The 27,979-nt window shown below is 52.6% G+C and overlaps 1 protein-coding gene across 1 annotated transcript in view; it reads left to right on the top strand.

The window, feature by feature from the left end:
- Positions 1-19,566, top strand: part of CDCP1 (CUB domain containing protein 1) — a 58,077-nt gene extending 38,511 nt beyond the window's left edge. Inside the window, exons 4-9 of the mRNA XM_045492601.1 lie at positions 45-413; positions 8,783-9,004; positions 10,235-10,615; positions 13,239-13,604; positions 15,790-15,877; positions 18,591-19,566. Coding sequence (XP_045348557.1) covers positions 45-413; positions 8,783-9,004; positions 10,235-10,615; positions 13,239-13,604; positions 15,790-15,877; positions 18,591-19,005 — 1,841 coding nt within the window. The 3' untranslated portion in view covers positions 19,006-19,566. The remainder of the gene's footprint in view (positions 1-44; positions 414-8,782; positions 9,005-10,234; positions 10,616-13,238; positions 13,605-15,789; positions 15,878-18,590) is intronic.
- The last annotated feature ends 8,413 nt before the right edge of the window (positions 19,567-27,979 follow it).

Below are 27,979 nucleotides of genomic sequence, written 5' to 3'. Positions count from 1 at the left end.
TCATCGCCTCCCGTTCTTTCTCGTTTGGGCCCCGCTCCCTATAGGGCTGTGCATCATCGAATCCGTGTTCGAAGGTGAAGGTTCCGCCACCCTGATGTCTGCCAACTACCCGGATGGCTTCCCTGAGGACGAGCTCATGACCTGGCAGTTCGTCGTTCCCCCGCACCTGCGGGCCAGCGTCTCCTTCCTTCACTTCAACGTCTCCAACTGCGAGAAGAAAGAGGAACGGGTTGAATACTATATCCCGGGCTCCACCACCAACCCCGAGGTGTTCAAGCTGGGGGACAAGCAGCCCGGGAACATGGCTGGGAACTTCAACCTGTCTCTCCAGGGCTGCGACCAAGACGCCCAAAACCCAGGGATCCTCCGGCTGCAATTTCAAGTTTTGGTCCAACATCCACAGAATGAAAGCAGTAAGTGAGCCCCGCTTTCCTTTCCCTCCTCCTCCAGCTCTTTCTTTCCCTCCTGGATAGTCCGCTTGGCGTGAGGTTCCCTTTCTGTTTCTCACCTGTGGCTTCTGGAACACCTGAACTCTGGACCCTGTAAGAGTTTCAGGACGTGCGTTGCCAGGCAGTAAGACGGGCTCGCTGGTGAACGCCCACTGCGAGAAGCAAATGCAAACTTGCATTCGGGCCAAGTTATTTGTTTTTTTAAGTGTATTTATTTTGAGAAAGAGAGAGAGAGAGAAGGTGGGAGGGCCAGAGAGAGATGGGGAGAGAGAGAGGCCCAACCAGGTTCTCCACTGTCAGCGCAGAGTCCGATGTGGGGCTGGAACTCAAGAACTGCGAGATCTCGACCGGAGCTGAAACCGAGTCGGACGCTTAACCGACTGAGCCACCCAGGTGGCCCCAGGCTAAGCTGTTGTTGTTGTTTTCACTTTTTTTAATGTTTATTTATTTTTGAGAGAGAGAAAGAGAGAGCACGAGTGGGGGAGGGGCAGAGAGAGGGGGAGACACAGAACCCGAAGCAGGCTCCAGGCTCCGAGCTGTCAGCACAGAGCCCGATGCGGGGCTCGAACCCACAAACCATGAGATCACGACTTGAGTCAAAGTTGGACACTTCACCCGCTGAGCCACCCAGGCGCCCCTAGGCTAAGTTGTTTTTAATGAAAGTTTTGGGAGGTTACTTTCTGCATCACATGTCTTGACCCTCGATGTGAATCAGGATTCACATTGCACGGCCACCGTCAGCATTAACGAACCCAGTTTTATTGGCTGAGTGCCCCATCCGTACTGTGGGCACACACTCCATGCCAAGCCCTGACCTAAGCAACCACTTACACTGCCTCAGCTAATCCTTATTACAACCCCAGAGGGGAGGCGGGAATTACCCTCAATTACTGCTGGAAAACCAAGAGGCCCAGATTGCTTATAGAACTAGCCCAACGTCACGTAGCTTGTCTGGAGCAGAGCAAGCCCAGAACCCAGAGCCTGTGCTCTGGATCATTCTGAACCCCGAGTGGGGGGTTTACATCACTCTACACACAGTTACTGAGATGCCACGAACCTAGAAAAGGGGAGTCGGGGCCGGAAGTAGGGGGAGGCCAGGTGCCCAGGTAGCGACATTGAAGGAAGCACCTGCTCTGCGGCACTTACTTGCCCTTCTGGAGGTGCTCACCCTCAGGGTCACGTAAGTACAAGGTCAGCCCCTGAGAGCAAGCGCCTCCTTCAACTTTGCTCTGTGGGGAGGGGCGCAGCTGTTGAAATAAAAGGAGCCTGGGTGGCTCAGTCGGTTAAGCCTCTCACCTCAGCTCGGGGCATGATCTCACAGTTCATGGGTTCAAGCCCACATCAGGCTCTGCGCTGACCGTGTAGAGCCTGCCTGGGATTCTCTCTCTCCCTTATCTCTCTGCCCCTCCCCAACTTGTGCTTTTTCTCTCTCAAAATAAATAAATAAACTTAAAAAAAAAAAAAAAAAAAGGTACAACATGAGTTCAGAGTGGAATTAAATGGGACCATGGTGTTTATTTTAGTAGAGCTGATAAATGTCTGGAAAGTGACAGTGTGGGACCTGCCCGAGGGGCTGCCTCTGGGCATCTCTGGAAGATGCAACACCACCACATCCATTTTTGTTTTTAAGTTTTTGTATTTATTTTGAGAGAGAGAGTGAGAGAGCAAGCAGGGAAGGGACAGAGAGAGAGAGAGGGAGAGAGAGAATCCCAAGCAAGCTCTGTGCTGTCATCACAGAGCCGATGCAGGGGCTCGAACTCATGAACCGTGAGGTCATAACCTGAGCCAAAACCAAGAGTTGGACACTTAACTGGCTGAGCCACCCAGGTGCCCCAGCCCCACCGTGTCCTGACCCAAGATGACTTCTGATTTATAATAACCGTGTAGAAGGTGTAGCTGTGTGTGTGTGTGTGTGTGTGTGTGTGTGTCCGTGTCCACCGACGTATTTCCATGATCCCACTGTCACAATTTTATCATCAGAATGTTAAAAACCACCACCCTTGGGGCGCCTGGGTGGCGCAGTCGGTTAAGCGTCCGACTTCAGCCAGGTCACGATCTCGCGGTCCGTGAGTTCGAGCCCCGCGTCGGGCTCTGGGCTGATGGCTCAGAGCCTGGAGCCTGTTTCCGATTCTGTGTCTCCCTCTCTCTCTGCCCCTCCCCCGTTCATGCTCTGTCTCTCTCTGTCCCAAAAATAAAAATAAACGTTGGGAAAAAAAAAAAAAAAACCACCACCCAAGAACGGTGTGGGTTTGAGTTTAGGAGACAGAGAGATTTACCATCTCAGCTATGGTAAGTGCTGTCGATTTCTTGTATTTCCTGGAACGTCAGCTGAGTTGATCTCTACAACGAATCAGACTGTTAAACAGGCTTTCTTCACCCGCATCAAGAAGGGTCTGGCTTTAGTTTCGAGGTAAGTAAAGAGTCGCTAGCTGCGGTTTAAAGCTGTTTAGCGGTGTCCCGGCTTCACGTAAAGTGGGATCTGCCTGCGTGGATTTGAATCCCACTTTCCCTACGTGCCGTGGGACTGTGGACAGAGCACCTCACCTTTGTGTGACTCAGTTCCTCAACTTAAAATAGAGAGGGTGGGCCCGCCCTCGTGGAGATGTTTTAAGGATGAAATGAGGTAGCACAGTGCCTGGCAGGTGGTCAGCGCCCTTACGTGTTCTAGATCAAAGACCCAGCGCTTGACCTCAGAGACAGCCTGTAACCCAGAAGAGACATGACTTGCAGGATGCAGGAGGTCACGTCCCAGGAGTTTTCGGGGGTGTGTGTGCCATGGGGCTCAAGGCGGGGAGTGCAGAGCAGGCTGGCAGGATTTCTGGGGGGAGACTCAAGGCAGAGCCTGGCGTTTCCCGTCTACGCAGGAGGCCCCCGGACGGTTGCTGCCTCTCGTTGCCACTGGAAGGGAGTCTAGTCTGTGTGCTGTTTGTTTCTGCTCTTTCTTGGCCTTGGAAATGAGAAGGAAGAAGCTGTGGGGTTGCTTCAAGACACGGAGTCCCTCGGTAGGAGCCTCTGCCCTTCACTTGACCGCCCTTTGCCCCCGTAGAAGAAACAACTGCCCAGAGCAGAGCCCGCGCCCCAAGCACACACGTGGGGGGGGGTTGCATTCATCACAATGTTGTATTTATCCGTCCGCACAGCTGTGTCCCGCTAACCTCTTCCCAATCAGGAATCTTGTCTCATTCCTCTGTCTTCCTACACCCACCACAGTTTCTGGCACATTCCAGGCCCTTTTGTTTTTGTTTTTGTTTTTGTTTTTTAAGTAGGCTTCATGCCCAGCATGGAGCCCAATGCGGGGTTTGATCCCACAACTCTGAGCTCAAGACCTAAGCTGAGATCAAGAGCTGAATGCCCAGGGGCGCCTGGGTGGCTCAGGGAGCTGAGCGTCCAACTTGGGCTCAGGTCATGATCTCATGGTTCAAGCCCCGCGTCGGGCTCTGTGCTGACAGTACGGAGCCTGCTTGGGATTCTCTCTCCCTCTCTCTCTGCCCCTCCCCCACTCTCTCAACATACGTGCATAAACTTAAAAAAAAAAGTCTCTACAGATTCCACAAAAATGATGAGGGGCCCTTATGAAACTTCAGTCAATAAGCTCATCCCTTCAGGGGTTTCCACGGTGTCCGTAAGTAGCAGGTAGTGAAAGGTTGTCTTTTTTCTTAAGGGGGAGGTGTCTTTCCAAATCTCCAGCTCCGGTGTTCTTTACCGAGAGGAAGCACCTGCTGATTCTCTTGCGGTAGGAAACCTTCCATCAGGGTGGAGCCTTGAGCAAATCAGAGGTCTCTTTCAGCTGTAAGTTGGCCAAGGTCACACCTATCCCTCCTCCTCCTGGGGAGGGTGGGGTGAGGCAAGAATTACGAATGTAAATAGTGACATTTCCATTTCTCCCCTCTGTGAGAGGTGAGGGGTGCGCACGTCCATCTTGCTCTGACAGCTGAGGCCCCCTGGGAGCACGTGCCTGAGGCAGCACGTGAATTTACTGTGTCTGCCCTTCGAGTCATTGAGAAAAGATTTTTTAATGTTTATTTTTGAGAGCGAGAGACCGAGAGACAGAGCGCGAGCAGGGGAGGGGCAGAGAGCGAGGGAGACACAGAATCCGAAGCAGGCTCCGGGCTCCAAATTGTCGGCACAGAGCCCAATGCGGGGCTTGAACCCGTGAACCCCGAGATCATGACCTGAGCTGAAGCCGGACGCTCGACTGACCGAGCCACCCAGGCACCCCAACCCCTCAACATACTTTGAGAGCCAACCAGACTCAGTGTGGAAAGAAGGCACGTCAGAGGACTAATGAATGAAAGGCATACGCAGAACCAGAGAACCGGCTGCATGCAGCGTGTTAGCACGGAGGCCGGAGGTCTCCTGACGCTCCCCAGGATGCAAGGTCTGTCTTGCCCCGGAATCAGGATTTTTCTCCCCAACAAACTCCGCTCTCTGTTTTGGCTTAACCGCTGGGTGTCTCAGTATACAGTGGGTGTCCCTTCCTCAAAGAAAAGAGGAGCTGTGCCACTGTGGCAGCAGCAAGGGCCCACGAGCACGAGGGGCACTGGAAGCCTCACACGCTGCTGGCAGGAGGGGTAAGAGGGTGCGATCGTTTAGGAGAACAATCTGGCAGTTTCTCACAAACTTATACCTACCTATGACCCAGAAATTTCACTCCAGGGTAATTAGCCCAGAGAAACAAAACCGTAAGTCTGCTCAAAGATCTATAAAAGAATATGTAACAGGGGCGCCTGGGTGGCTCAGTCAGTTAACCGTCTGATTCTTGATTTCAGCTCAGGTCATGATCTCGCGGTTAGTGGGTTCGAGCCCCATGTGGGGCTCGAACTCACAAACCGCGAGATCATGACCTGAGCTGAAGTCGGTCGCTCAACCCACTGAGCCACCCAGGCTCCCCTTAATCCTTTTTTTTTTTTTAAGTTTATTTATTTATTTTTAGATCGAGAGAGACATATAGACGGTGAGTGGAGGAGGGGCAAAAGGGAGACAGAAAATCGCAAGCAGGCTCCGTGCTGTCAGCACAGAGCCCGACATGGGCCTCGAACCCACGAACCGTGAGATCATGACCGAAACCAAAAGGACTCTTAACCGACAGAGTCACCCAGGCCTCTCTGAAAATTACTTAACCTTTCTCAGCTTCAAAGTTGTAGTTTATAAAGTGGAGATAATAGGGGCACCTGGGTGGCTCAGTCCCACTGAGCGGCCGACTTTAGCTCAGGTCATGATCTCCCGGTTCACAGGTTCAAGCCCTGAGTCGGGCGCTGTGCTGACAGCTCAGAGCCTGGAGCCTGCTTCAGATTCGGTGTCTCCCTCTCTCTCTGCTTCTCCCCCACTCACACTCTGTCACTCTCTCTCTCTCAAGAATAAATACACATTAAAACATTTTTTCAACGTTTATTTATTTTTGGGACAGAGAGAGACAGAGCATGAACGGGGGAGGGTCAGAGAGAGAGGGAGACACAGAATCGGAAACAGGCTCCAGGCTCTGAGCCATCAGCCCAGAGCCCGACGCGGGGCTCGAACTCACGGACCGCGAGATCGTGACCTGGCTGAAGTCGGACGCTTAACCGACTGCGCCACCCAGGCGCCCCTAAAACATTTTTTAAATAAAAAATAAAATGGAGGTAATAAAAGCAGTATTACCTTAAACACATCTCAACTTTGAACTTCCCAAAGGGAAGGTCCTTTTTTTTTTTAATTTTTTTTTTTTTTAGTGTTTATTTATTTTTGAGAGAGAGAGAGCATGAGCAGGGGAGGGGCAGAGAGGGAGGGAGACACAGAATCCAAAACAGGCTCCAGGCTCTGAGCTGTCAGCACAGAGCCCGACGCGGGGCTCGATCCCACGAACCCCGAGGCCATGACCTGAGCAGAAACCAAGAGTCCTGATGCTCAACTGACTGAGCCACCCAGGCGTCCCCCCCATTGGCTACAGGCTTGGCCACGTGAGTTTGCTTCAACCAATGAGATGTGAGGGGAAATGCGGGTACCACTTCCAAGCAGAAGCTTCAGCACATGTCCTGTGGTTCACCTTTCAAACACCATCATAAGACCGGGGTGTCGCAGAGGCCTCTCCTTCAGCCTGGATCTCAGAATTAAAAAGACATGCCCCAGCGGGGTGCCTGGGTGGCTCAGTCGGTTAAGCCTCTGACACTTGGTTTCAGCTCGTCATGATTTCACGATTCATGAGGTGGATCTCCGCATAGAGCTCCGAGCTGGCAGCAGAGCCTGCTTGGGATTCTCTCTCACCCTCTCTCTCTACCCCTCCCCCTCACGGGCTCTCTAAATAAATAAAAAAATAATAAAAGACAGGCACCAGAACTGCAGCTAACTCACAATGGATGTATACATTGAATGCAGAATAAATCTTTGGTATTCTAACCCTTTGGATTTCGGGACCACTTGTTACCGCAGCATAACGTAGCCCGAGCTGACCGACACACTCCCTCTCAAGGATATCATGAGGCTTAACCTAACACATCAGGGACTCTCTGCCATGTGGCAGATATGCAGGTCATGGAGATCCATGAAGTTCACTCTCTGACGGGAAGAACAGGCAAGCAATTGGAAAATGAGGACTTCCCATTAAAGAGAGATTCGCTTCCTTCTTCAGCCACCCTGTCACGGCATTTAAAACATTTCTAAAAGCATAAATCCCAAGGGAAATGACAAATGGAAAGGAAACAATATGCTCACATTTCCCAAAGTGGGACGTAGACGGGTAACTGATTCAGCAGACCCGAAAGTGCAGAATCTAATCCCACAGTGGGGAAACTTCCAGAAGAAACTTTCAAAGGCCCAGGAATTGGCAGCAAGTTACCTCCAGAACTAGGGCTAAAAGCTGGAGTAGCCACTCCAGCCCCAGACCAACAGAAGATAGGAATTTCTTCCCTGGTAAAGGGAAGGTTTTGAACCAGAGATCCTATTTGCACAAATAGGGAGGTGCTAAGCTGAACACAGGGAGCTTGAATAAAAAATTGATGTGCTGCCTTTTTTTGTTTTAAGTTTATTTATTATTTATTCCGAGAGAGAGAAAGGGGGGCAGGGCACAGAGAGAGAGACTCCCAAGCAGGCAGCTCGGCACCCAATGCGGGGCCGGACTCACGAGCCGTGAGATCACGGAAGTTGGGCGCTTAACCAACTGAGCCACCCAGGTGCCCCTAAACGTTTCTTTTTTCTTTTATAATTTGTGTTTGCTCCACATCTATAAGGATATTCTCTTTGCTTTGAAGTACCAGTCTAATTTGATTCTTTTACTAATGGGAGACACTGTTCTCCTGGCCCAGCCAGGAGTGGTTCATCTTTTTCTCACTTGTTGGAAATAATAGCATTTATTAGAGACCACATTATAATATCAATGGGTATAAAATCTATGAATAATGATAATATCTATGAAGAAATATTATATGTATTAATCTTCTATCCCTGAACTAATGGCACACTGCTGCTAATTACTACACATGAGAATATTTATACAGGAGGGGCGCCTGAGTGGCTCAGTCAGTTAAGCATTTCCGCTCAGGTCATGATCTCACAGTTCGTGGGTCCGAACCCCCCATCGGGCTTTGCACTGACAGTGCAGGGCTTGCCTGGGATTCTCTCTCTCCCTCTCTCTCTCTCTGCCCTTCTCCCTCCTCTCTCTCTCTCTCTCAAAATAAATAAACTTAAAAAAAAAAAGAGAATATTTACGCAGGAAAATATTTAAATAAATGATGGCGAATATCACTTGTTCATTATCAAGCAGCCACTAAATGACCGAATATTTTCAAAGCTTCGTGAATATGAAAACTACCTGGAAACATAATCAAAGCCGTGTAAAGTAATAAAGGAAAAGCCGAGTATACAATTTTATGTATACTGTACTTTTCCGTAGGCGAAAACGTTCATATGTGTGCGTGTGACCCAGGACCAAGATGAACTTGAAGGAGTAACAGCAGTTAAGCAGTGGTAGAAACTCAGTCCATTATTTTTCTTTTTCAGTTTCTCCTAGAGTTCTTGTATGTTCTCTCTCTTTTTTTTTTTTAAAGTTTATTTTATTGGAGAGAGAGAGAGCACAAAACGAGGGGGTGGGGCAGAGAGAGGGAGAGAGAATCCCAAGCAGGCTCCACACCAGCAGCGTGGAGCCCGACGCGGGGCTCAGACTCCTGAACCAGGAGATCATGACCTGAGCCGAAGCCAGACGCTTGACCGGCTGAGCCACCCAGGCGCCCCTTTGTGTATTCTCTTAATAAAACATGTTTCCAATGCTTCCCAGCCAGGAGAGGTTTGGTGCTAATTTTCGCCCTGTCCGCCGGGTGGCCGCTGACCCGTGCCTCAGACCTGTTTTCTCTTTGCGGTTTCAGATAAAATCTACGTGGTCGACTTGAGCAACGAGCAAGCCATGTCGCTCACCATCGAGCCGCGGCCCGTCAAGTTCAGCCGCAGGTTTGTCCCCGGCTGCTTCGTGTGTCTGGAGTCTCGGACCTGTAGCACCAACCTCACCCTGACCTCCGGCTCCAAACACAAGATCTCCTTCCTTTGTGATGACCTGACTCGCCTGTGGGCGAACGCCGAGAAGACCATAAGTACGTCCCCTTGGTTGGCGCTCCTCTGGGGCCGTGGGTGGCTCTCCCTGCCCCTCCCCATCTTCTCCATGGGGTCCACTGGGTAGGCTATAGACAATCTGATCAGAAATGTCCCCTGCAGTACAGAATAGGCAGGGGCGACCAGGAGAGGTAGAGATGTGCCCCTCTCGGACCAGAGCCTCTGCTGCATCGGGTCCTTCAGAAGTACATTACGTCCCCACGTCCCTGCTTGTCTCCTCTGCCCAGCCTTCCAGAATCCCTCGTGAGATCCTCTCCTCTCTGTAGCCTTCCCCAGTCTCTCCCACCCCCATGTCCCCACCTCCACGCTCACTGTGCACTTAGCACCCCTTGCATGAGACCGAGCGTCTGGAGGTCAAGAACTGTGGCTTATTCCGTTGTTTCGGTCCCTTGAGCCCCTCATGGTGCTGCACACGTATTAGTCACCTAATAAATGTTTGACGGTTGGAGGGCAGCGAAACACATAGTCCCCTCCCCCTGCTGGGCCACCATGACCTTCGACGTGGATGCTCTCCGAGTTTCCGCAGATGCAGCAGCCGAGGCCACAGGACGCAAAGCAGCCTGCCCACTAGGAGGCGGCCGAGCTGGGACGCGGGCTAACGTCTCCCCAGTTCCAGCCCTGCTCTGACCACTGCACAAAACTACCTGCCCACGGTCATGGACGCTGGGACGAAGGACTGGGTGGAGGGAGAACCTATATGCCCTGCCCATACTTAGCATCTGAGACTCAGATCCACAAAAGAGACGCTGGCAAACAAGAACAGAACATTTCCGCCCCAAATACTCCCCAGAAGTGGGTCTGCCGGTTTAGGGAAGAGTAAGAATCTGGGGCGCCTGGGTGGCTCCGTCGGTTAAGCGTCCAACTTCAGCTCGGGTCATGATCTCGTGGTTCACGAGTTCGAGCCCCACGTCGGGCTCTGTGGCGACAGCTCAGAGCCTGGAGCCTGCTTCGGATTCTGTGTCTCCCTCTCTCTCTGCCCCTCCCCTGCTCTCTCTCTCTCAAAAAATAAACATGAAAAAAAATGTTAAAAAGAATGTGAGGGGGCGAGAGGGGCAGCTGGAACAGGAGCATCAGGGAGCCAGGAGTGGAGGACAGAGCACGAGAGGAGAGACCAAAGGGAAAAACAAGAGAGCCTGGGCGGCCTTGAGGGCAGGGCAGGATGCACCTGCTGGTCTCCTCCCTGCCTGGTGCCACGAGCTCTTCTCTTCCAGGCTGCATGGACCACCGGTACTGCCCCAGGAGGCCCTACTCCCTCCAGGTGCCCAGGGACATCCTCCAGCTGCCCGTGCAACTGCACGACTTCTCCTGGAAACTGCTGGTACCCAAGGACAGGCTCAGCCTGGCATTGGTGCCAGCCCAGAAGCTGCAGCAACACACCCCCGAGAAGGTCTGCAACACCAGCTACAGCTACCTGGTGGCCAGCACGGTCCCCGGCCAGGACCTCTACTTCGGCTCCTTCTGCCCCGGAGGCTCCATCCAGCAGATCCAGGTGAAGCAGAACGTCTCCGTGACCCTCCGCACCTTCGCCCCCAGCTTCCAACAAGAGGCCTCCAGGCAGGGCCTGACCGTGTCCTTTATCCCCTACTTCAAAGGTGAGGACGTCTCCCTCTGTGTCCCCATCTCCCTGCCCCTTGCTTGTCTGGGCATCCCTCTTCTGTTGGGTGGGCGATCGCCTTCATTAAGTTGTCAACTCAAAGGGAAGGGGCAGCCGAGTGGCCAGGTCCTGGCGCAAGAAATGTGACAGACTGGGGAGCCCTCCTCCTGACTCTACCGTTGGCCTCGTGTGGAAAATTCCGGGAGGGAGAAATAAGTCTCTGACAGTGGGAGGTGACGGGTGGCGGGCAGAAGAACAAATCATCAGGTTCAAGTCTGAAAGGTTATTTATTTTGAGAGAGAGAGGGAGAGAGTGCAGGCAGGGGAGGGGCAGAGAGAAAGGGAGAGAATCCCAAGCAGGCTCTGCACTTGGAAGGCTCAGTCTCCTGAACCTTGAGATCACGACCTGAGCCAAGGTCAAGAGGCAGATGGACACTTAACCAACTGAACTACTCGGGTGCCCCAACCAAGACTTTTATCTGAAGTTCACTTCGTACTTTGTTCCCAGAGGCCTGAGTGGGGAGGGAGAAGAATCTTTGGCCATAAGATTGAGGTCAGCCTTAGGGACCTGAGTGGCTTATAAGTGGCTTATCCAAAGTTGGCTAAGCATCCGACTTTGGCTCAGGTCCTGGTCTGCAAGTTCGAGCCCCGCATTGGGCTCTGTGCTGACAGCTCAGAGCCCGGAGCCTGTTTCAGATTCTGTGTCTCCCTCTCTCTCTGCCCCTCCCCCACTTTTGTGCACTCTCTCTCTCTCTCTTTCTCCATCTCTCTGTCTCAAAAAACAAATAAACCTTTTTAAAAATTAAAAAAAAAAAAAAAGATTAACGTCAGCCCAGGCTGCCAGATCTCTCCAAGGCTACCCGAGAAACCCCTTCTGGGGGCTCTTTGAAAACAAGACATACTCCGTGCAGTGTGAATGCTGGGGTTTTATCTCACTTGAAGGCCAAGAATGAATCCAGTTATGTGTCGGAGGCTCTTCAGCTTTGCAATTCTCCCATTCTTCCCAGAACCCCAAGTGGGTTTTTCTTTTAATGTTTATTTATTTATTTATTTATTTTAAAATTTTTTTTTCAACGTTTATTTATTTTTGGGACAGAGAGAGACAGAGCATGAACGGGGGAGGGGCAGAGAGAGAGGGAGACACAGAATCGGAAACAGGCTCCAGGCTCTGAGCCATCAGCCCAGAGCCTGACGCGGGGCTCGAACTCATGGACCGCGAGATCGTGACCTGGCCGAAGTCGGACGCTTAACCGACTGCGCCACCCAGGCGCCCCTATTTATTTATTTTTGAGAGAGACAGAGAGGGCACAGGCGAGGGAGGGGGAGAGAGCAAGGGAGACACAGAATCCCAAGCAGGCTCCGGGCTCTGAGCTGTCAGCACAGAGCCCGATGCGGGGCTCGAACCATGATATCGCGACCTGAGCCAAAGTTGGACGCTTAACCACCCAGGCGCCCCAGAACCTGAAGCGTTTTCGTCTCTGAAACAAAAATCACTGTTTACCAGTACTGCTGGGAGCAGCGCATCGGTGGGGGGATGTTAGCTAGCTGGAGGGCGTTTCTGAAAGGAAGCTTCCAGAGACAACCAGCAGTTTGGCAAAGGAGCCTCTTTTTTTGTTGTTTGGTTGGTTGGTTGGTTGGTTGGTTTTGTTCAAGATCTGAGCACCTGACCTGAGACTCTAACCTTGTGCTGACCAATACTCGCTGGCCATGTGTGGCAATTTATATTTAAATTAATAACAAAATTAAAAATGTAGGTCCTGTCACATCAAGCACTTTTCAGGCCGTCCACAACACACATGGCTGTGGCTCTGCCCCCAGATGGTATAGATAGAGGCACCCAGGAAATATTGTAGGTTCGGTTCCAGTCAACTGCGATAAAGCAAGTGAAATGAGTTTGGTTTCCCAGCGCGTGTAAAAGTTATATTTACACCATACTGTGGTCTAAGATAAATAAAAATAAGATTTTTGTAAGCAAAAAAAAAAAAAAAAAAAAGTTATTGCTTAAAAAACGCTAACCATTGGAGCGCCCGGGTGGCTTACTCGGTTAAGCACCCGACTTCGGCTCAGGTCACGATCTCACAGTTTGTGAGTTCGAGCTCCGTGTCGGGCTCTGTGCTGACAGCTCAGAGCCCGGAGCCTGCTTGGGATTCTGTGTCTCCCTCTCTCTCTGCCCCTCCCCAGCTAGCACTCTGTCTCTATCTCTTTCAAACGTAAATAAACATTAAAAAAACATTTAAAAAAATGCTAACCATCGTCTGAGCTTCCCGCAAGTTGTAATCGCTGATCACAAGATCGCCGTAACAAACACAATAATGAAAAAGTTTGAAACGTCGCGGGAATCACCAAAAGGTGACACAGAGACACAGAGTGAGCACATGCTGTTGGAAAAATGGCGCCACAGATTTGCTGGACGCAGGGTTGCCACGTTTTTCAATCTGTAAAACACGCAGGATCCGCAAAGTGTAGCAAAATGAGGTGAGCCTGTGAGAAACTTTAACGTCACCGCAGAAAGCTCTGTTGGACGACGTTAGTCCAGGCACTTGAACGTCCTCTCCTCCGTCGTTTTCCCCTCTATTTGGGTTCAGTGACACATCTGTGTGGATTCTCTCCCCTTTCCTGCAGAGGAAGGCGTTTTCACGGTGACCCCAGACACAAAAAGCAAGGTCTACCTGAGGAGCCCTAACTGGGACCGGGGCCTGCCGTCGCTCACCTCAGTGTCCTGGAACATCAGTGTGCCCAGCGGCCAGGTGGCCTGCCTGACCTTCCTCAAGGAGCGGACCGGCGTGGTCTGCCAGACGGGGCGTGCATTCATGATCATCCAGGAGCAGCGGACCAAGGCCGAGGAGATCTTCAGCCTGGAGGACGAGGTCCTCCCCAAGCCAAGCTTCCACCACCACAGCTTCTGGGTCAACATCTCCAACTGCAGCCCTGTGAGTGGCAAGCAGCTGGACCTGTTCTTCTGGGTGTTGCTTACCCCAAGGACTATGGGTAAGGGCCTGCAAGGTCTTGTGCGGGTGGCGGTGGACGGCAAATGGGCAGCCGAAGCCTGGGGGGCAAGCCTGGGAGGGAGTCAGAAGACATGGATTTGAGTGCAGGCTGTCCATGTCTCTGTCAGCTTTTGCATCAGCAGTGCTGCGTAACAAACGGCCCCGGCACTCAGCGGCTTAAAAACAGCCGTTTGTTATTGCTCACGCGTTGGCTGGGCGGTTCTGGTCTGAGCTGGGCTTATCCGGGTTCACTCACTCATGCACCCGTGGGCAGCTGCACGGAGCTAGAGGACTTTGCCGAGCTTGGCCGCACACTCTCACAAGTCTGGGGCCCAGCTGCAATTAGCTGGGACACTTGGGTTCCTTGGCTCTCCTCCCCACTGTCCCTTTCACTCCAGCCTGGGCCTTGTTCTCACGGCAGAAGCAGAGAGATCCAAGAGAGTCTGGGGGAAGCCTACAAGGTCTCTTGATGCTTGGGTTAGGAACTCATACACCATCCCTCCTGGAATTCTTTTGCCCTGCCCAAAGTCAAGGGGTGGACAAAATGACTCCACTTCTCGGTGGGAGGAGCCTCAAGGGTCACATAGTAAAAGACATGGCTCAGGGAGTGGGGAGAACTAGTACATTTTTATTGTCCGTCTGTCACGGTCATTTACCATTAATCTCTCTCTGACAACTGGGGAAGTTTCTTCACTCCCCTGACCTTCCTGGTCTGTAGAGGGTGGATGGTAATAACTACCTCAGAGAAATATCAGTGGGAATTTCACGCTGGGGATTCACATGCGGGGACCTGGAAAGTGCGACACAGATGTTTGCTGTTGGCATTTTTTTCCAAGTCCGGGGAAGCCCTGGAAAATGCCCCTGGGGGCAGGTCTCGCGCTCAGAGTTGCAGAATCCGCTGAAGGGCTCCCAGCGAGGAAACGCATGTGCGGCACGGCCACCGTGATGGGGCCACGTTTGCCTTTATTCCAAGATAGTCACCGAGCACCACAGAGTGTTGGAACCAGAAGGGACCGTGGAGGTGGTTTCTCCCGGCCCCTTCCTTCCCTCTCTGGAGGTCAGAGAGACTGCGTGTCTGCCCAAGCCACACGGCTGATCAGCAGCAGGAGAACTGGGGGGAACCAAAAGCCACAAGTGAGAAGCTGTGTCATACTCTCAGCTCAGCTCCCGGGTTTGCTGACTCTCTCGCATTCATTTTCTGTCATTAACTTCTATTTCTTTCTTTTTTTTTAAGTTTATTTATTTAAGCCATCTCTACACCCGATGGGGGGCTCAAACTCACGACCCCAAGATCCAGAGCTACACGCTCCTCTGACCGAGCCCGCCAGACGCCCCATTTTTTCCTGTTTCTCTCTTAACCTCACCTTTCGTTTTCTTGGTAAACAAGCAAGAAATGCTAAATCCCTGCTAAGCGTGGGTCTCCCTGTCTGATTTATTTCCTTTCTTCTTATACAACTGTAGGAAAAGAATAGCGTAGGTGAAACAACCCTGTCCTGAACACCTTCACTGCTGACTTTTGACTCCCTGCTTTCCCTCCACCCCTCTGCTCTCCTCTCTCACATAGGCTGTGGCGACCCGGTAGAGACACCCAGGGGTAGGCCCAGCGTAGCCTTTGGAGTGGATCTGGTAGGGCCCCCAGTTTGTTTTAGTTACCTATCACCGTGTAACAAACAGCCCCGAGATTTAGTAGCTGAGACAATGCACCATTTTGCTTGCCCTCAATCTTGTGGGTCAGGAATTTGGACAGGACACGGCAGTGTGGCTCTTCTCTGCTCTTGGCTGGGATGGTTCACCTGGGGACAGATGTCTGGAGCCTTAGTAGTCACCTTCGGCCACGTTCCCTGGTGTATGTTCCTCACGGAGTCTCCACATGGTGGCTTGGGCTTCCTCACAACATGGTGGCCTCCGCGTCATCAGACTTCTTCTGTGGCGTCTGACTGGCTTGCCCTCAGACAGGAAGTGCAAGATGTTGTCAGGCCTCTAGAAGGCCCCCGGAACCGGCGAGTCAAGAAGAGTCGAGAAGGGGGGGAAATAGGGTCCTCTCACTGTGAGGAGCAGCGTGTGTGTATGGGGGGCGGGGGGAAGGAAGGGATGGCGGCCATCTCTGGAGACTGTCTCCTCCGGTTGATCGTCGGCCCGACGCCCCCACGTCTCCTCATCCCCCTCCCTCGTGTCTCTGTTCACAGACCTGACTGTCATCGTCACGGCGATCGTGGGAGGTGGCGCCTTGCTGCTGTTTGCCCTCGGACTCATCGTTTGCTTCGTGAGAAGGAAGTAGGTGGAATTTCTCAAAACTGTCTTCAGCTGCCCTGACGCCTCCTTAGATCCCACAGACCAGAGCTGTCATGAATTACGGATTTCTTTCCTTACTCCCGGTTTCTCTCCTGAGGATCGGTGTTAGATAATATTGTTTGGAGGGGACGGGGCGGAAAAAAACAGAAAACACGGCTGGTGACACTTTGGCCTGCAGTTTTTTACACAGCTGCCTCAGCACCAGTCAGCTGTGAATCATGTACTGTCTGCTCATCACACGGTGGCCATCACCGGGGTGACCTTAGCAGGAAAACCATCACGTCGGCCCCACCAGACCGGGACTCTGAGCCTGTGTCCTCTGTCCCCTTGAGAGCAAACGTACGCTGCCCCCCACCCCCCACCCCCCACCCCGGCGTGTTCTCCTCCGGTTTCTTAAACTATTTTATGTCTGTTTATTGGACTCCAGACAGGCACCAAAAAGCTAGCCCTGTGGGCGAGAGGAAGGAAGACCCAGTTATCTGACTCAGTTTCCCCTCCCTCCCCCTCAGGGTGACGGCTGCTGTTTCACGAAAGGGAAGCGTTCACCTTTTTAGACCTAATATACGCTGCTACCAGATTTGATCAGTTCTGCTCGTATTTCTGACGAAAGCCGTGAGGGAGGGGGGGAAATTGCTTTCCTTAGCACGACTCAACCTTCTACCAAGCCAAAATGAAATTTATTTTTATTAACTGGGGCCATGAGCACACAACCGAAATTCCTGACCAACAGTGAGACTGTCCAGAAATGTCTCTGCTGATGAGGAGGGGGCTGCCCACGGCCGATCCGGGGAAACACCTCTTCTCCATGAGATGGGATTGTATATATGTCGCACGGGGAGAAAGGACTTCTTTTTGTGAATCATCGATTTATGGTTTCTCTAGGAAGCTTCCTTGTCTGGGGTGCAGTCTCTTCCACCCAGACCAGAAAGCTCCGTGTTAACACTGGGCCCCTGCCCATCAGGAGGGAACCGGGCGACGGGAGGGTCCGGCTTCTGGCCTGAGAATCGCCAGCCCCGGCCTTGCGGTGGGGGAGGCCACCAGCTGTAGGAGGGCAGGGAGGTTCTGCAGTGAGAATGACGGCCTCCTGGACATTGGGGACCGTGCACGGTGCTGGGGATGCAACAGTGAGCAGGACAGAGTCTCTCCCACTGCCCGGTGTGGGGGCAGAGGGACGACATGAAGGCCCAGCTTCAGAACTGCCTGAAAAGAGCGTTCGTGGAGAGCATCGAGGCTCTGCGAAGCACGAATGAGGGGCGTCCGTCTCAGGGCTTCAGGCTGGAGCCTTCGGAACCCATCAGTCCAGCCAGACACGCGGTGTTACAAGCTAAACGTACTAGATTATTTTTTTTATCTCAGAAAAGGACAGAGAGCCCGTCCACAGTTAGTGAGCCGCCAGCCTGTGCGTTATACAGTCCATTATGTTAATCGGGCTAATGGCCTCCATTTGAATCACTGGTCAGCTAAAAAGCCAGCGTCCCCTGCTTTTGGCTCGTGGCGATGGAGGGCGAAGCTTTGTTTTCCGTGGCGGCGAGTGCTAATGCCCGTCCACGCCCCAGGACCAAAGAACATTACAAACCAAAGGTTAATGGTGTTACCGAGGAACTCTGGCGTCCCGGCCTAAATGCTGTTTTCTTTTGAGCTCTTTCCCCTTATGCAGCTTCCTGCATAAGGAAGGGGCTGGATCCCTCTGCTAATACTGACTTCCATTGTCCCCGGCTCCAGCTAAAAACTAAGATACAGCCTTCCATCCTGAGTCTCCTATGTCCTATCCTTGAGAATGCAGACGGCCAGAGTTCTACCCATGCAAAGGAGGGGTGAAGCCTTAAGCTACGGGAAGGACTGAGTCGTAGAGGGTTGGCCTGGGCATGACCGCACCTGATGTGGTCGGGGTGGGGCACGACCCTTTCTCGTAGGACAGAGGGGAGCTGGTTGTCAGATGTTTCCACCCCGGGCTACTGCGCGTTCGCCGAAGCACATCCAAGCGCAGACAGTGTTAAAATGTGCACTGTCGAGGCGCCTGGGTGGCTTAGTCCGTTAAGCGGCCGACTTCAGCTCAGGTCATGATCTCACGGTCCGTGAGTTCGAGCCCCGCGTCGGGCTCTGTGCTGACAGCTCGGAGCCTGGGGCCCGTTTCAGATTCTGTGTCTCCCTCTCTCTGACCCTCCCCGTTCATGCTGTCTCTCTCTGTCTCAAAAATAAATAAACGTTTAAAAAAAAAATTTTTTTTAAATAAATAAATAAAAAAAATGTGCACTGTCTCCGCCACCCTGTTCCCACTGTGAAGACTGGAGACAAAAGCTGGTCCCCTTTTTTGTTTTTTTTAGTGTTTATGTATTTTGAGAGAGAGAGCATGTGAGCAGGGGGAGGGGCAGAGAGAGGTGAAGACAGAATCCCAAGTGGGCTCCACACTGTTAGCACAGAGCCCAGCGCGGGGCTCGATCTCACAGACGGTGAGATCATGACCTGAGCCGATATCAAGAGTCAGATGCTTAGCCGACTGAGCCACCCAGGCGGCCCAGAAGCTGGTCCCCTCTAAATTCTAAGGACAGGAGTTTCCACTTCAAGGACCGAGGGATTTGAGAGACTTGGGGGAGACGTGTGGGAACCCCAAAGTGCCCGAGTTCCGGTAGGGGCTCTACAAATGGAACACAGCTAAGGTCGTTTCCTTCCTGTCCTGTTCCCTTTCTGCCGGTAGGAAAAAGAAGACAAGCAAAGGCCCATCTGTAGGCATCTACAACGGCAACATCAACACCCAGATGCCGATGCAGCCAAAAAAGTTTCAGAAGGGACGAAAGGACAGTGACTCCCACGTGTATGCAGTCATCGATGACACCATGGTTTATGGCCATCTGTTGCAAGACTCCAACGGCTCCTTCCTGCTGCCAGAGGTGGACACCTACCGACCGTTCCAGGGTCCCACGGGGGACTGCCCTCCCTCCCCACCCCTCACAGGCTCCAGGGCCCCGACTGCAAAGCTGACCGTAGACGAGCCATCCCCCAGCTTCCCTGCTGAGTCTGAGAGTGAACCATATACCTTCTCCCACCCCAACAACGGGAACACAGACATTCCCTTGCTGGACACCCATGAGCCCACGGAGCCTGGGGAGTAACCTGGACCCATCCCAAAGACTTTTGCTGAAAGCGGGGCACTGAGACACCCTTTAGGGGCCTCCAGCAGAAACCCTAAAGAGGAGTTTTATGGAAGGAACAGCAGGAGGTTTTACTGGACGCCACCAACCCCTGATTTCCAAGCGGGCTTGTTCCGACAATGGGACGTTGAAAGTGATGAACGCCTACCTGCATACAGTCGTCCCAGTCCGTATCCTTCTGAAGCCAGGTTGGGTTGTAAACCAGCCGTAAGGAGAGGGGAGGGCTGTGAGTCACCCCGTACGAGGTGGTAATGAGCTCTGGATCTGGATTTGGAACTCTTCGGGGCGACAATATTGATCCCTAGGAGCCCATCCAAGGTCCCTGCTCCCCCTGAGCCCCCTGGATGAAAAGGACGATGTGCCTTATTATTATTATTTATTTGGGGGTCCTGTGTATTTAAGAAGTCGAAGGTATGACCACGCAGCTCTTTTCACCTGACGTAGTGACAGCTCACGCTCACTGGTTGGATGGCTGGGTTTTCACTTCTCCCGACCACTAGATAAACATGTGCCTGTTCCCTGGAAGATGGGAATGATTTGCGATCTGTCCAGCCAGGAAAGGGTGTGCATGTTTGAGGGCATTGACACTTACCTGCTTTGACAAGAGGCTTCATGGTTCTCTTGCTCTGCTCGTGGTCATCCTCACTGTCCTTCAGTCCCAGAAGGAAGAGAAATTTCCTTGAGTTGCCGTGGGTGGCTGTCCCAGCTCCAGCCGTACTTCGGTATTTAAACAGAAATGTAGAAAGGATTTGCATCCCCTAAAAGTGTTTGATGACACAGGGGAGACTGGCCACTGGGTTCCTTTCCTATCGCTACCGTAACCAATTATCTCCAACCCGGTGGCTTAAAACAACGCAAATTTCTTAGCTTCCGGTTCTGGAGATGAGACGGGCATAGATGGGTTTCACGGGGCCAGCTAGCATCAGGGTGTTAGCCCCTTCTGGAGGCTCTAGGGGAGAGTCGGTTGCCTTGGGAGAGGTTGCCTGGGGAGAGTTGCCTTGGGAGAGCCCTTTTCAAGCTTCTAGAGGCTGCTCACACTCCTTGCCTCCGATGGGGCTGGGCACACCGTGGCACCCGCATTGTCACTGGCAGGGCGACCCTGATGCCCCTCTTTCCTTCTTTCGTTTAGAAAGCCCACCCACCCAGATAATCCGGGACCATCTCCCCGTGTCGAGCTCTTTAATTTAATCACACTGAAAAGTCCCCTTTTGCCGTGTGAGGTGCCATATCCACAGGTTCCTGGGAATTAGGCACATCTCTGGGGAAATCATCGTTCTGCCCATCACACCCCCCTGCCAGTGCAGGACAGACTATGAAATGACCCAGCCCGCCAGTGTGCTTGGTTTGGCCTGAGAATCTTTTTTATTTTTTATTTTTTTAAGAATTAGCCACTAACATTTAAGATTCTAAAACGTTTGCATAAACATCCGGATCGGGACGTGCGGCTGGCCTGGGGGGCTCACGCTGTCACCCAGCAGCCGCTGTCTGGAGCTGGTAAAGCAGGTCCAGTTTTAGGTGGGACACCTGATGTCCTGGTTCAACCCAGCTTCCCCCCCCCACCCCCCCCACCCCTGCCACCACATTTCTTCTCGCCTCCCACACTGATGCTGAGTCTGTGGCTAAAGATCAGTGCGCGTCCCCCCACCCCGCTGCAGGGTTGCTCTGTTTATAATGAAATGGAAGGTTTGGGCCCTAGATCTCTCATCAAATGAGAAGACAGGCCTCGAGGCTGGTGTGTGTTTCAGGAAAGGTTTTTCCCACACACAGCCCCGCGTCCCTCGTTCATACTAATGACCAGCCGAGCTCCTGTGGGCGTTTGCCTCTGCGGCCCCTGCTGTCCTCTGGGAGGAGAGGGATGGTGTTCCGGCTTGGTAACACCATCCAGAGGTCAGTGTTTCTGTGGCCAGACCTCCTTTAAAGGTAAACCGGCTTCATCGTGTTCGGTGAATTCACCTGGGAAACACCCGGCCTAGACTTTGCTACTTTGCCTCCGTGAGGACTTGTGCAGTCTCCGGACTGGTGTATCTTCCGAGGCCTCTTGGACTCTTTCCAGAAGGAAGTCTGTTGTTTTAGTGATGACCTTGGTGGTGCCCCCGGCACCTTTCCCTTCTGAAAGGCGGCCCCCTGCCCAGTTACCCTCGGCCTCTCGGCCTGAGATGCGGGCGACCTCCCCCATGAGGGGCCAGCGGAGGGCTGGGGCTTCCTGCCCACAACTGAAATTGGATCGTTGCTTCCAGTCCCTGTAGGAGCCCCAGCCTCCACCTGCCGCCCTCCCCGACCTCCTGGGCTCTGCGGAAGCCCCCTCCACCCATGCCCTGCATCTTGTAGCCACGAAGCGTGGCTGGCCACCCTTGGGCCCCATGTGGCCATTTTTTAACCGAGAGCTCAAAGCCCCACACCCAGTTGCCTTCTTCCTGAGACCGCAGGTGAATTGAACCATTTTCTGAAGCTTTGCCTCCCTGCAGGTACCAGCCCAACATACCCCTGGCCCTTTTCTTGAAAGCCCAGACCCCCACTTACGTAAAGTACTTCGGGGTCACTGGAAACCAGTCGGACACGTTTGCTGATGCCTTCTGTGCTGGCACGGTGCCCTCCCTGCTGGGACTGCCTGCACCGGGGCCGCCCCCACACCCGTCTGCTGGGCTGGTGAAGAAGCCCGGCTCGTCCAGGCCTGGGCTGTAGCGCTGGGGTCATTTTGCCCAGGAGGAGAAAGGCCCAGGAAGAGTCAAGGGGGAAAAGCATATGTCCGGGGGGGGGCGGGATGTAACCTTGGTCACGGTTAGAGAACTGGTGTGTGTGGATCTGTAATCCTTCGCTGGAAATAATTTATTTTGTTGTAGATACTTTTTAGGTGCCGTTTTCTTCATTTCCTACACTTTTTGTTTTTGTTTTTGTTTTTTTTAATAAACAAACGTACAGGAAAGAAAAACGGGCGTTGAGTTGTTTACATGCTTTGGTCCTTTGCCCCCCGGGTCGGCTGAGGGCCAGATTCCCCAGTTCACTGTGACGGGCTCAGCACAAGGTCAGCAGATGCCGTGTCTTCTGTGAGCTTATGGCACGGGATGCCAGGCTTTGGGCTGACAGTGGGTACCTCGGACGCCAGAGCGCGCTCTGCTCTGTCTTTGTTGAGACAACACGCGCCTCCCTGTGTGACCGCTCGTGATTTGCTCCTGCCACTGTTCTTGGACCACTCTCTACCAAAAGCTGTGCCACCTACCTCCCCTCCTGGCGAAAAGCCTACCAGCGCTTCAGAATCCACCATAGCCCACTTCCTCCAAGAAGCCCTCCAGCCCCCCTCCCCAGGCTCTCCCTCTGAATGGCAATAGTCTGCACGGAGGGACATTACTTTTATTACTTAGAAGTTTGTACTTGCGGGGGCCCCTGGGTGGCCCAGTCGGTTAAGTGTCCGACGCGTGATCTCAGCTCAGGTCGTGATCTCATGGCTCGTGGGTTCAAGCCCCGCATCAGGCCTTGCACTAACAGTGCAGAGCCTGCTTGGGATTCTGTCTCTCTCTCTCTCTGCTGTCTCTCGAAATAAATTAAAAAAAAAAAAAATCAAATGTACACTTCAAAAAAGGGAGTTTGGGGGCACCTGGGTGGTTCAGTCGGTTGAGCCTCCGACTGCGGCTCAGGTCATGATCTCGCGCTTCGTGAGTTCAAGCCCTGCGTCGGGCTCTGGGCTGACAGCTCAGAACCCGGAGCCGGCTTCGGATCCTGTGTCTCCCTCTCTCTCTGCCCCTCTCCTGCTCACGCTCACGTGTTCTCTCTCTCTCTCTCTCTCTCTCTCAAAAATAAATAAAAACATTTTTAAAAATGGAAAAAAAAAAGGTTATACTTACTTGTGTTTTGCTCAGTACGATTGTATTTTTCTTGGAGGGAGGAGTCTGTATTTTGTACTTGGTTCGGCTTCCTCATACTGCCCAACACAGCAGGTGCCCAGAAACAACATCTGGGACGTTAACTGTCACAACAGAGACATGTTGTGCTTCCGCAGTGACATCAGGCAGGTATCCTACTCGAGGCTACCAGATGGAGGGCGGGGATTAGATGCCAGGCAAAGACCGTGCTAGAAGCTTTCAAGCCTTCCCTCCCGGCAGCCGCTGCCGACTCCCAACAGCAGTGCTTCATCCCGTTTACTGGTGAGGAAAGGAGGCCCGGAAAGATGGGGTCACTTGCCCAGGGACACAAACCCAGAAGAGGCGGAGCAACAAATGTATAGCAGCCTTTCCACCTTGCTCCCCTGCTCAGTTCAGCCCAGGAGGGCCCAGTTCTGGGATCCGGGATCAGGTGAGGGGCTGCCAGAGGTGGCCCAGGACGCCCGTGGGATCCTTTTCTCCGCCATCTTTTTCCCCTTCCTACAGGAGGCCGTGAACTTCGGAGGAAGGAAGCCTCGGGGACGCCGTAGCCGCCACAGGCCCTCTCTGGACTTTGTGCTAGCGGCCCCTCCCCCTTGTCGGGGATGCCTGGGAATCTGGTGTCAGCCACAGAGCCAAGGGCCTGCAGCCCTCCAGGCCCTGCCAAGTCCAGCTCCCCACACTCACCCCTGCCGGCAGCCACATCTCTGAAGGATTCCTGCTCCTGAGGGGAAGGGGGGAGTCATGCTTCACACCTGTGTGGCCTCCCAGGTTGCTGCCAGAAAGTGCCACCTCCAGGCACTGATGTGACCTCAGCCCAGGCTCTCCTCCGGAGGTAAGCAAACAGTTCCCTACCCCAGGGCTCACTGTCCTCTGTTTGGGGGTTGATGGGGCTGCTTTTTGGCTTTAAAGGTGCTTATTGGTGGGGGGGGGGGGGGGGCAGGGGGCGCCGAGGTGGCTTAGTCAGGTAAGCTCCCGACTCTTGGTTTCCCCTCAGGTCACGATCTCACAGTTCATGGGTTCAAGCCCCGTATCAGGCTCTGTGCTGCCGGCATGGAGTTAGGATTCTCTCTCTCTCTTTCTCTCTGTCCTTCCCCTGCTCGTTCTCTCTCTCTCCCTCTCTCTCTCTCTCAAAATAAATAAGCTTAAAAAAAAAAAAAGATTAAAAACTAGAGCACCTGGGTGACTCAGTTAAGCATCCGACTTTGGCTCCGGTCATGATCTCATGTTCATGAGTTCAAGCCCCGCGTCAGGCTCTATGCTGGCAGCTCGGAGCCTGGAGGCTGCTCTCTCTCTCTCTCTGCCCCGTCCCCTACTCATACTTGCTCACTCTCTCTGTCTCAAAAATATATAAACATTTTTGGGACAGAGAGAGACAGAGCCTGAACGGGGGAGGGGCAGAGAGAGAGGGAGACACAGAATCGGAAACAGGCTCCAGGCTCTGAGCCATCAGCCGAGAGCCCGACGCGGGGCTCGAACTCACGGACCGCGAGATCGTGACCTGGCTGAAGTCGGACGCCTAACCGACTGCGCCACCCAGGCTCCCCATAAACATTTTAAAAGTAAAAAAAAAATTAAAAACTAAAGAAAGGTGCTTATGAGGAAACAGGGAGACATGAAACTCAATCTAACTCCCACCCCCGCCCATCCCCTCCTTTCCTCTGCTGATCCGTGACTCACAGAGCTGAGCTGTAACGGCCTCTTGGCCAGTCTTTGCTGAAGGTAATTGCCAGAAGCTAGACTGTGGTCGTTTCAGACCCAGACGACAAATAGGCCTAGAAAAAGATTTGCTGCAAAGTAGTCTAAGGATGTGGAAAGAGGAAAGACCCAGAACAGATGCCAGGAAAGATCTCCCACCCCAGCCTTCAGCCCCAGGCCAGTGCGGCAGCCGCAACAAACCCCCTGAGCCCACTCTTTTCACCACTTAGACCACCCAGCAGCCCCTCTCAGACCCCAGAGGCAGCTTCACGTGTGGGCCCCCTTGCAGCCACACAAGCCACGTGTTCAACAGGACCTACGCATAGTTCAGCGCTCCACTGTGGCCAGTTCGAAATTCTTTTTTTTTTTTTTTTTGGGGGGGGGGGCGGGGGGAAGGTGCAACTTAGCCAGAGGCAGAAAGCGGGTGGGGAGAGAGGCAGAGAGAGAAGAGCAGGGCTCCTCCGAAGCAGAGCTCCTGTTTGACCAGAAGCGGGGCTCGTGTTCACCCCACTCAGGGCTCGAGCTCACCCGGAGCAGGGCTCGTGTTTTACCCAAAGCGGGACTTGTGCTCACCGGATGTGGGACTCGAACTCATAAACCATGAGATCGTGACCTGGGCGGAAATCGGAATGCTTAACAACTGAGCCACCCAGGCGGCCCGCCAGGTTGAAATAACTGTTGCACGAGGGGCCTCACGTTTTTCTTCTGCACGGGACCCCACCAATGACGTGACCACCTCTGCCTGGAGGTCAGGGCTGTTACGACCCCTCATCTCAGAGGATGGGGCTGGCTTGGAGACGTCCAGTAACTCGTCAGGGCCCCGCAGCCAAGGGACAGAGGCAAGAGTCGAGTCCTCAAGCGTCTTCAATTCTATCCCTCTTTCTTCAGGTTTTTTGCCCTCCCGTGCACCTGACTTTTGAAACGCTACCGAAGGGCTTTTCTATACCACTCACTTATTAACCGGTTAAAACACGTAATTAATGGGCTAATAATCTGAAGAGAAATTTATAATAGGTCACGGGATAGACCACAGAACCATTCTGTCCGATACAGGAAGGAGCCACATGCGGCTGTTTAAATTTTAAGATTAAATGAATCCTAATGTAGTTAAAGTTTAAGCAAGTTGGGCGCTAATTAGTACATCAACATATATTGGGGCTTTCTTTTTCAAATTAAGTGTACGTGGCTGTGTATGGAGGGGACCCCAAGGTCCCAGGGTGGGAGGACTATGAAAACGGGCCTGGGGCTCACACTTGGCTTGAATGTTCAGCTAAGGGTGTTTGCCTGGATAAGGTACACTTTGGCATCTTATTGTGTTGGAATTGAATTTCACGAGACTGCCGTGTGTCAGCCCCTCCCATAATGTAGTTTCTCAATTGCACTAGACACATGTTCAAGTGCTAAGTAGCCACCTGTGGTTAAGTGCTAAGTATGGGACTGCACATCACAGAAAATTCTGCTATGAGGCACTAATAGTGTGTGCGTGCGTGCGTGCGTGTGTGTGTGTGATATGTAAAGTACCACCTTCCTCGCACAGAATGCTTCCTATGTACCAAGGACTCTTCTGAAGGGTTTATGTGGCCAGCTTGACAAGCAGTGAATACCATCTCTCACTCTTTCCCCGTGAAATATTTTTTTCTCTTGGCTGTGATGGCCCCAGGCTTCCTGGTTTTCCTCCTTCCCCTCTGGTTTCTTGTCAACCTTCTTCACTGATGCCAGCTTGCCTCCAAATCTCTAAACATCAGAGGGGCCTGTGGTTCAGGATTCAGATCCTTTTTTCTCCTCCACCCTCACTCGCTTGGTGACGTCCCGCAGTCACGTGACGTTGAAAACCGTCTACATCCTGATGGCTCCCGAGCCGGATCTCTCCCCTGAACTCCGAGCTGTGTGTTCATCTCTACTCAGCATCTCCACCTGGCATCTGATGGGCATCTCAAATTCAAAACATCCAAAGCCGACCTCCTGCTATTCCCCCTCCAAATCTGCTCCTCCCATTGAGGGTAAGAGTAGAGGAAACAGTTTGCTCTAACTCTGTTGATGGCGATCCCAACCCTCTGGTTGCTCAGTCCAAAACCTTTGGAGTCCTCCTTGACTCTCTCTCTTACATGCATGTTTGGTCCACCAGCAATCCTGTTTTGTTTTGTTTTTTTCCAGTATGCTTTACTCCCAACGTGGGGCTCGAACTCGTGACCTTGAGATCAAGAGTCATATGCTCTCCTGACTGGCCCATCCAGGCCCCCCCGGGGCCACCACTCATCTTAATGGCTCTTCCTTGTATCCAGGATCTCCTATCTTCCTATCCCTCACCTCGACAATGCCGTCACCTCCTCATCAGTCTCTGTGCCTTTGTCCTCTGCTCCCTCATCTCAAGACAATGACCACAGTGATTCTGCTCATATATAAGGCAGATCTCGTGACTCCCTTGCTCAGAACCTTCCCCATCGCTCCATCTCATTCAGAGTAGAAGCCGAAATCCTTCCAATGGCCCGTGAAGCCCTGCTGGACCCTGCCCCTATCACTTCTTTTTTTTTTTTTTTTTTTTTTAATGTTTATTTTTGAGAGAGAGAGAGACCGAGTGTGAGCGGGTGAGGCACAGAGGGAGAAGGAGACACAGAATCCAAAGCAGGCTCCAGGCTCCGAGCTGTCAGCACAGAGCCTGACGCGGGGCTCGAACTCACGAACCACAAGCTCATGACCTGAGCCGAAGTTGGACACTTAACCAACTGAGCCACCCAGGCGCCCCATGGCCCTATCACTTCTTTGAACGTCAGCTCCTAATACCTAATCCCTCAATCATCCAGCTCCACTCACGCAAAACCCTTGTTCGTTCTTGAACATTCTGGCCTCACAGCCTTTGTGTTTGCTGTTCTCTCCAACTAGAATGTTCTTCTACCAGAAATCCCTCTGTTCTCACCCTTACTTCGGCCTATTTTCTCACATATGTGACGTTCAGAGGTGGGACCCAGGTTCCTATCTTTCTCCTTCACCATCCTGGCTGTGGCTTCTACTGTCAAGTTTACCTCATGGTCTCACTATGGCTGCTGGAGGTCCAGAAGCCACATACACATTCCAGGCAGGAAGAAGAGAGGTAGGGAGTAAACACCTTTCCTGGGAACTCCGCTTAACTTTTTATTGCATTCCCACCTCTATCTTCAAGGATGACTGGAAAGTTAGCTAGGCACATCGGCGACTCTAGCAAGGTAAAACTCTGTTAGAGGGGGGGAAATGAGAACATGAATACTGATTAGGCACCTTGGCATTTTCGCTTCGTTTCTGGTTTTTTGTGTAATTGTTTGCATTTGAATATGATTGTAAATCTCAAAAATGTTCAGTGTTTGTTTCAGCATAAAGTAGCGGGCATATCCGATTAGATGGCCAGATTG

The sequence above is a fragment of the Leopardus geoffroyi genome, chromosome A2 (assembly GCF_018350155.1).
Source record: "Leopardus geoffroyi isolate Oge1 chromosome A2, O.geoffroyi_Oge1_pat1.0, whole genome shotgun sequence".
Lineage (NCBI taxonomy): Eukaryota > Metazoa > Chordata > Mammalia > Carnivora > Felidae > Leopardus > Leopardus geoffroyi.
The sequence above is the reverse complement of the archived record's forward strand: the minus strand, read 5'-3'. Positions and strand labels throughout refer to the sequence as shown.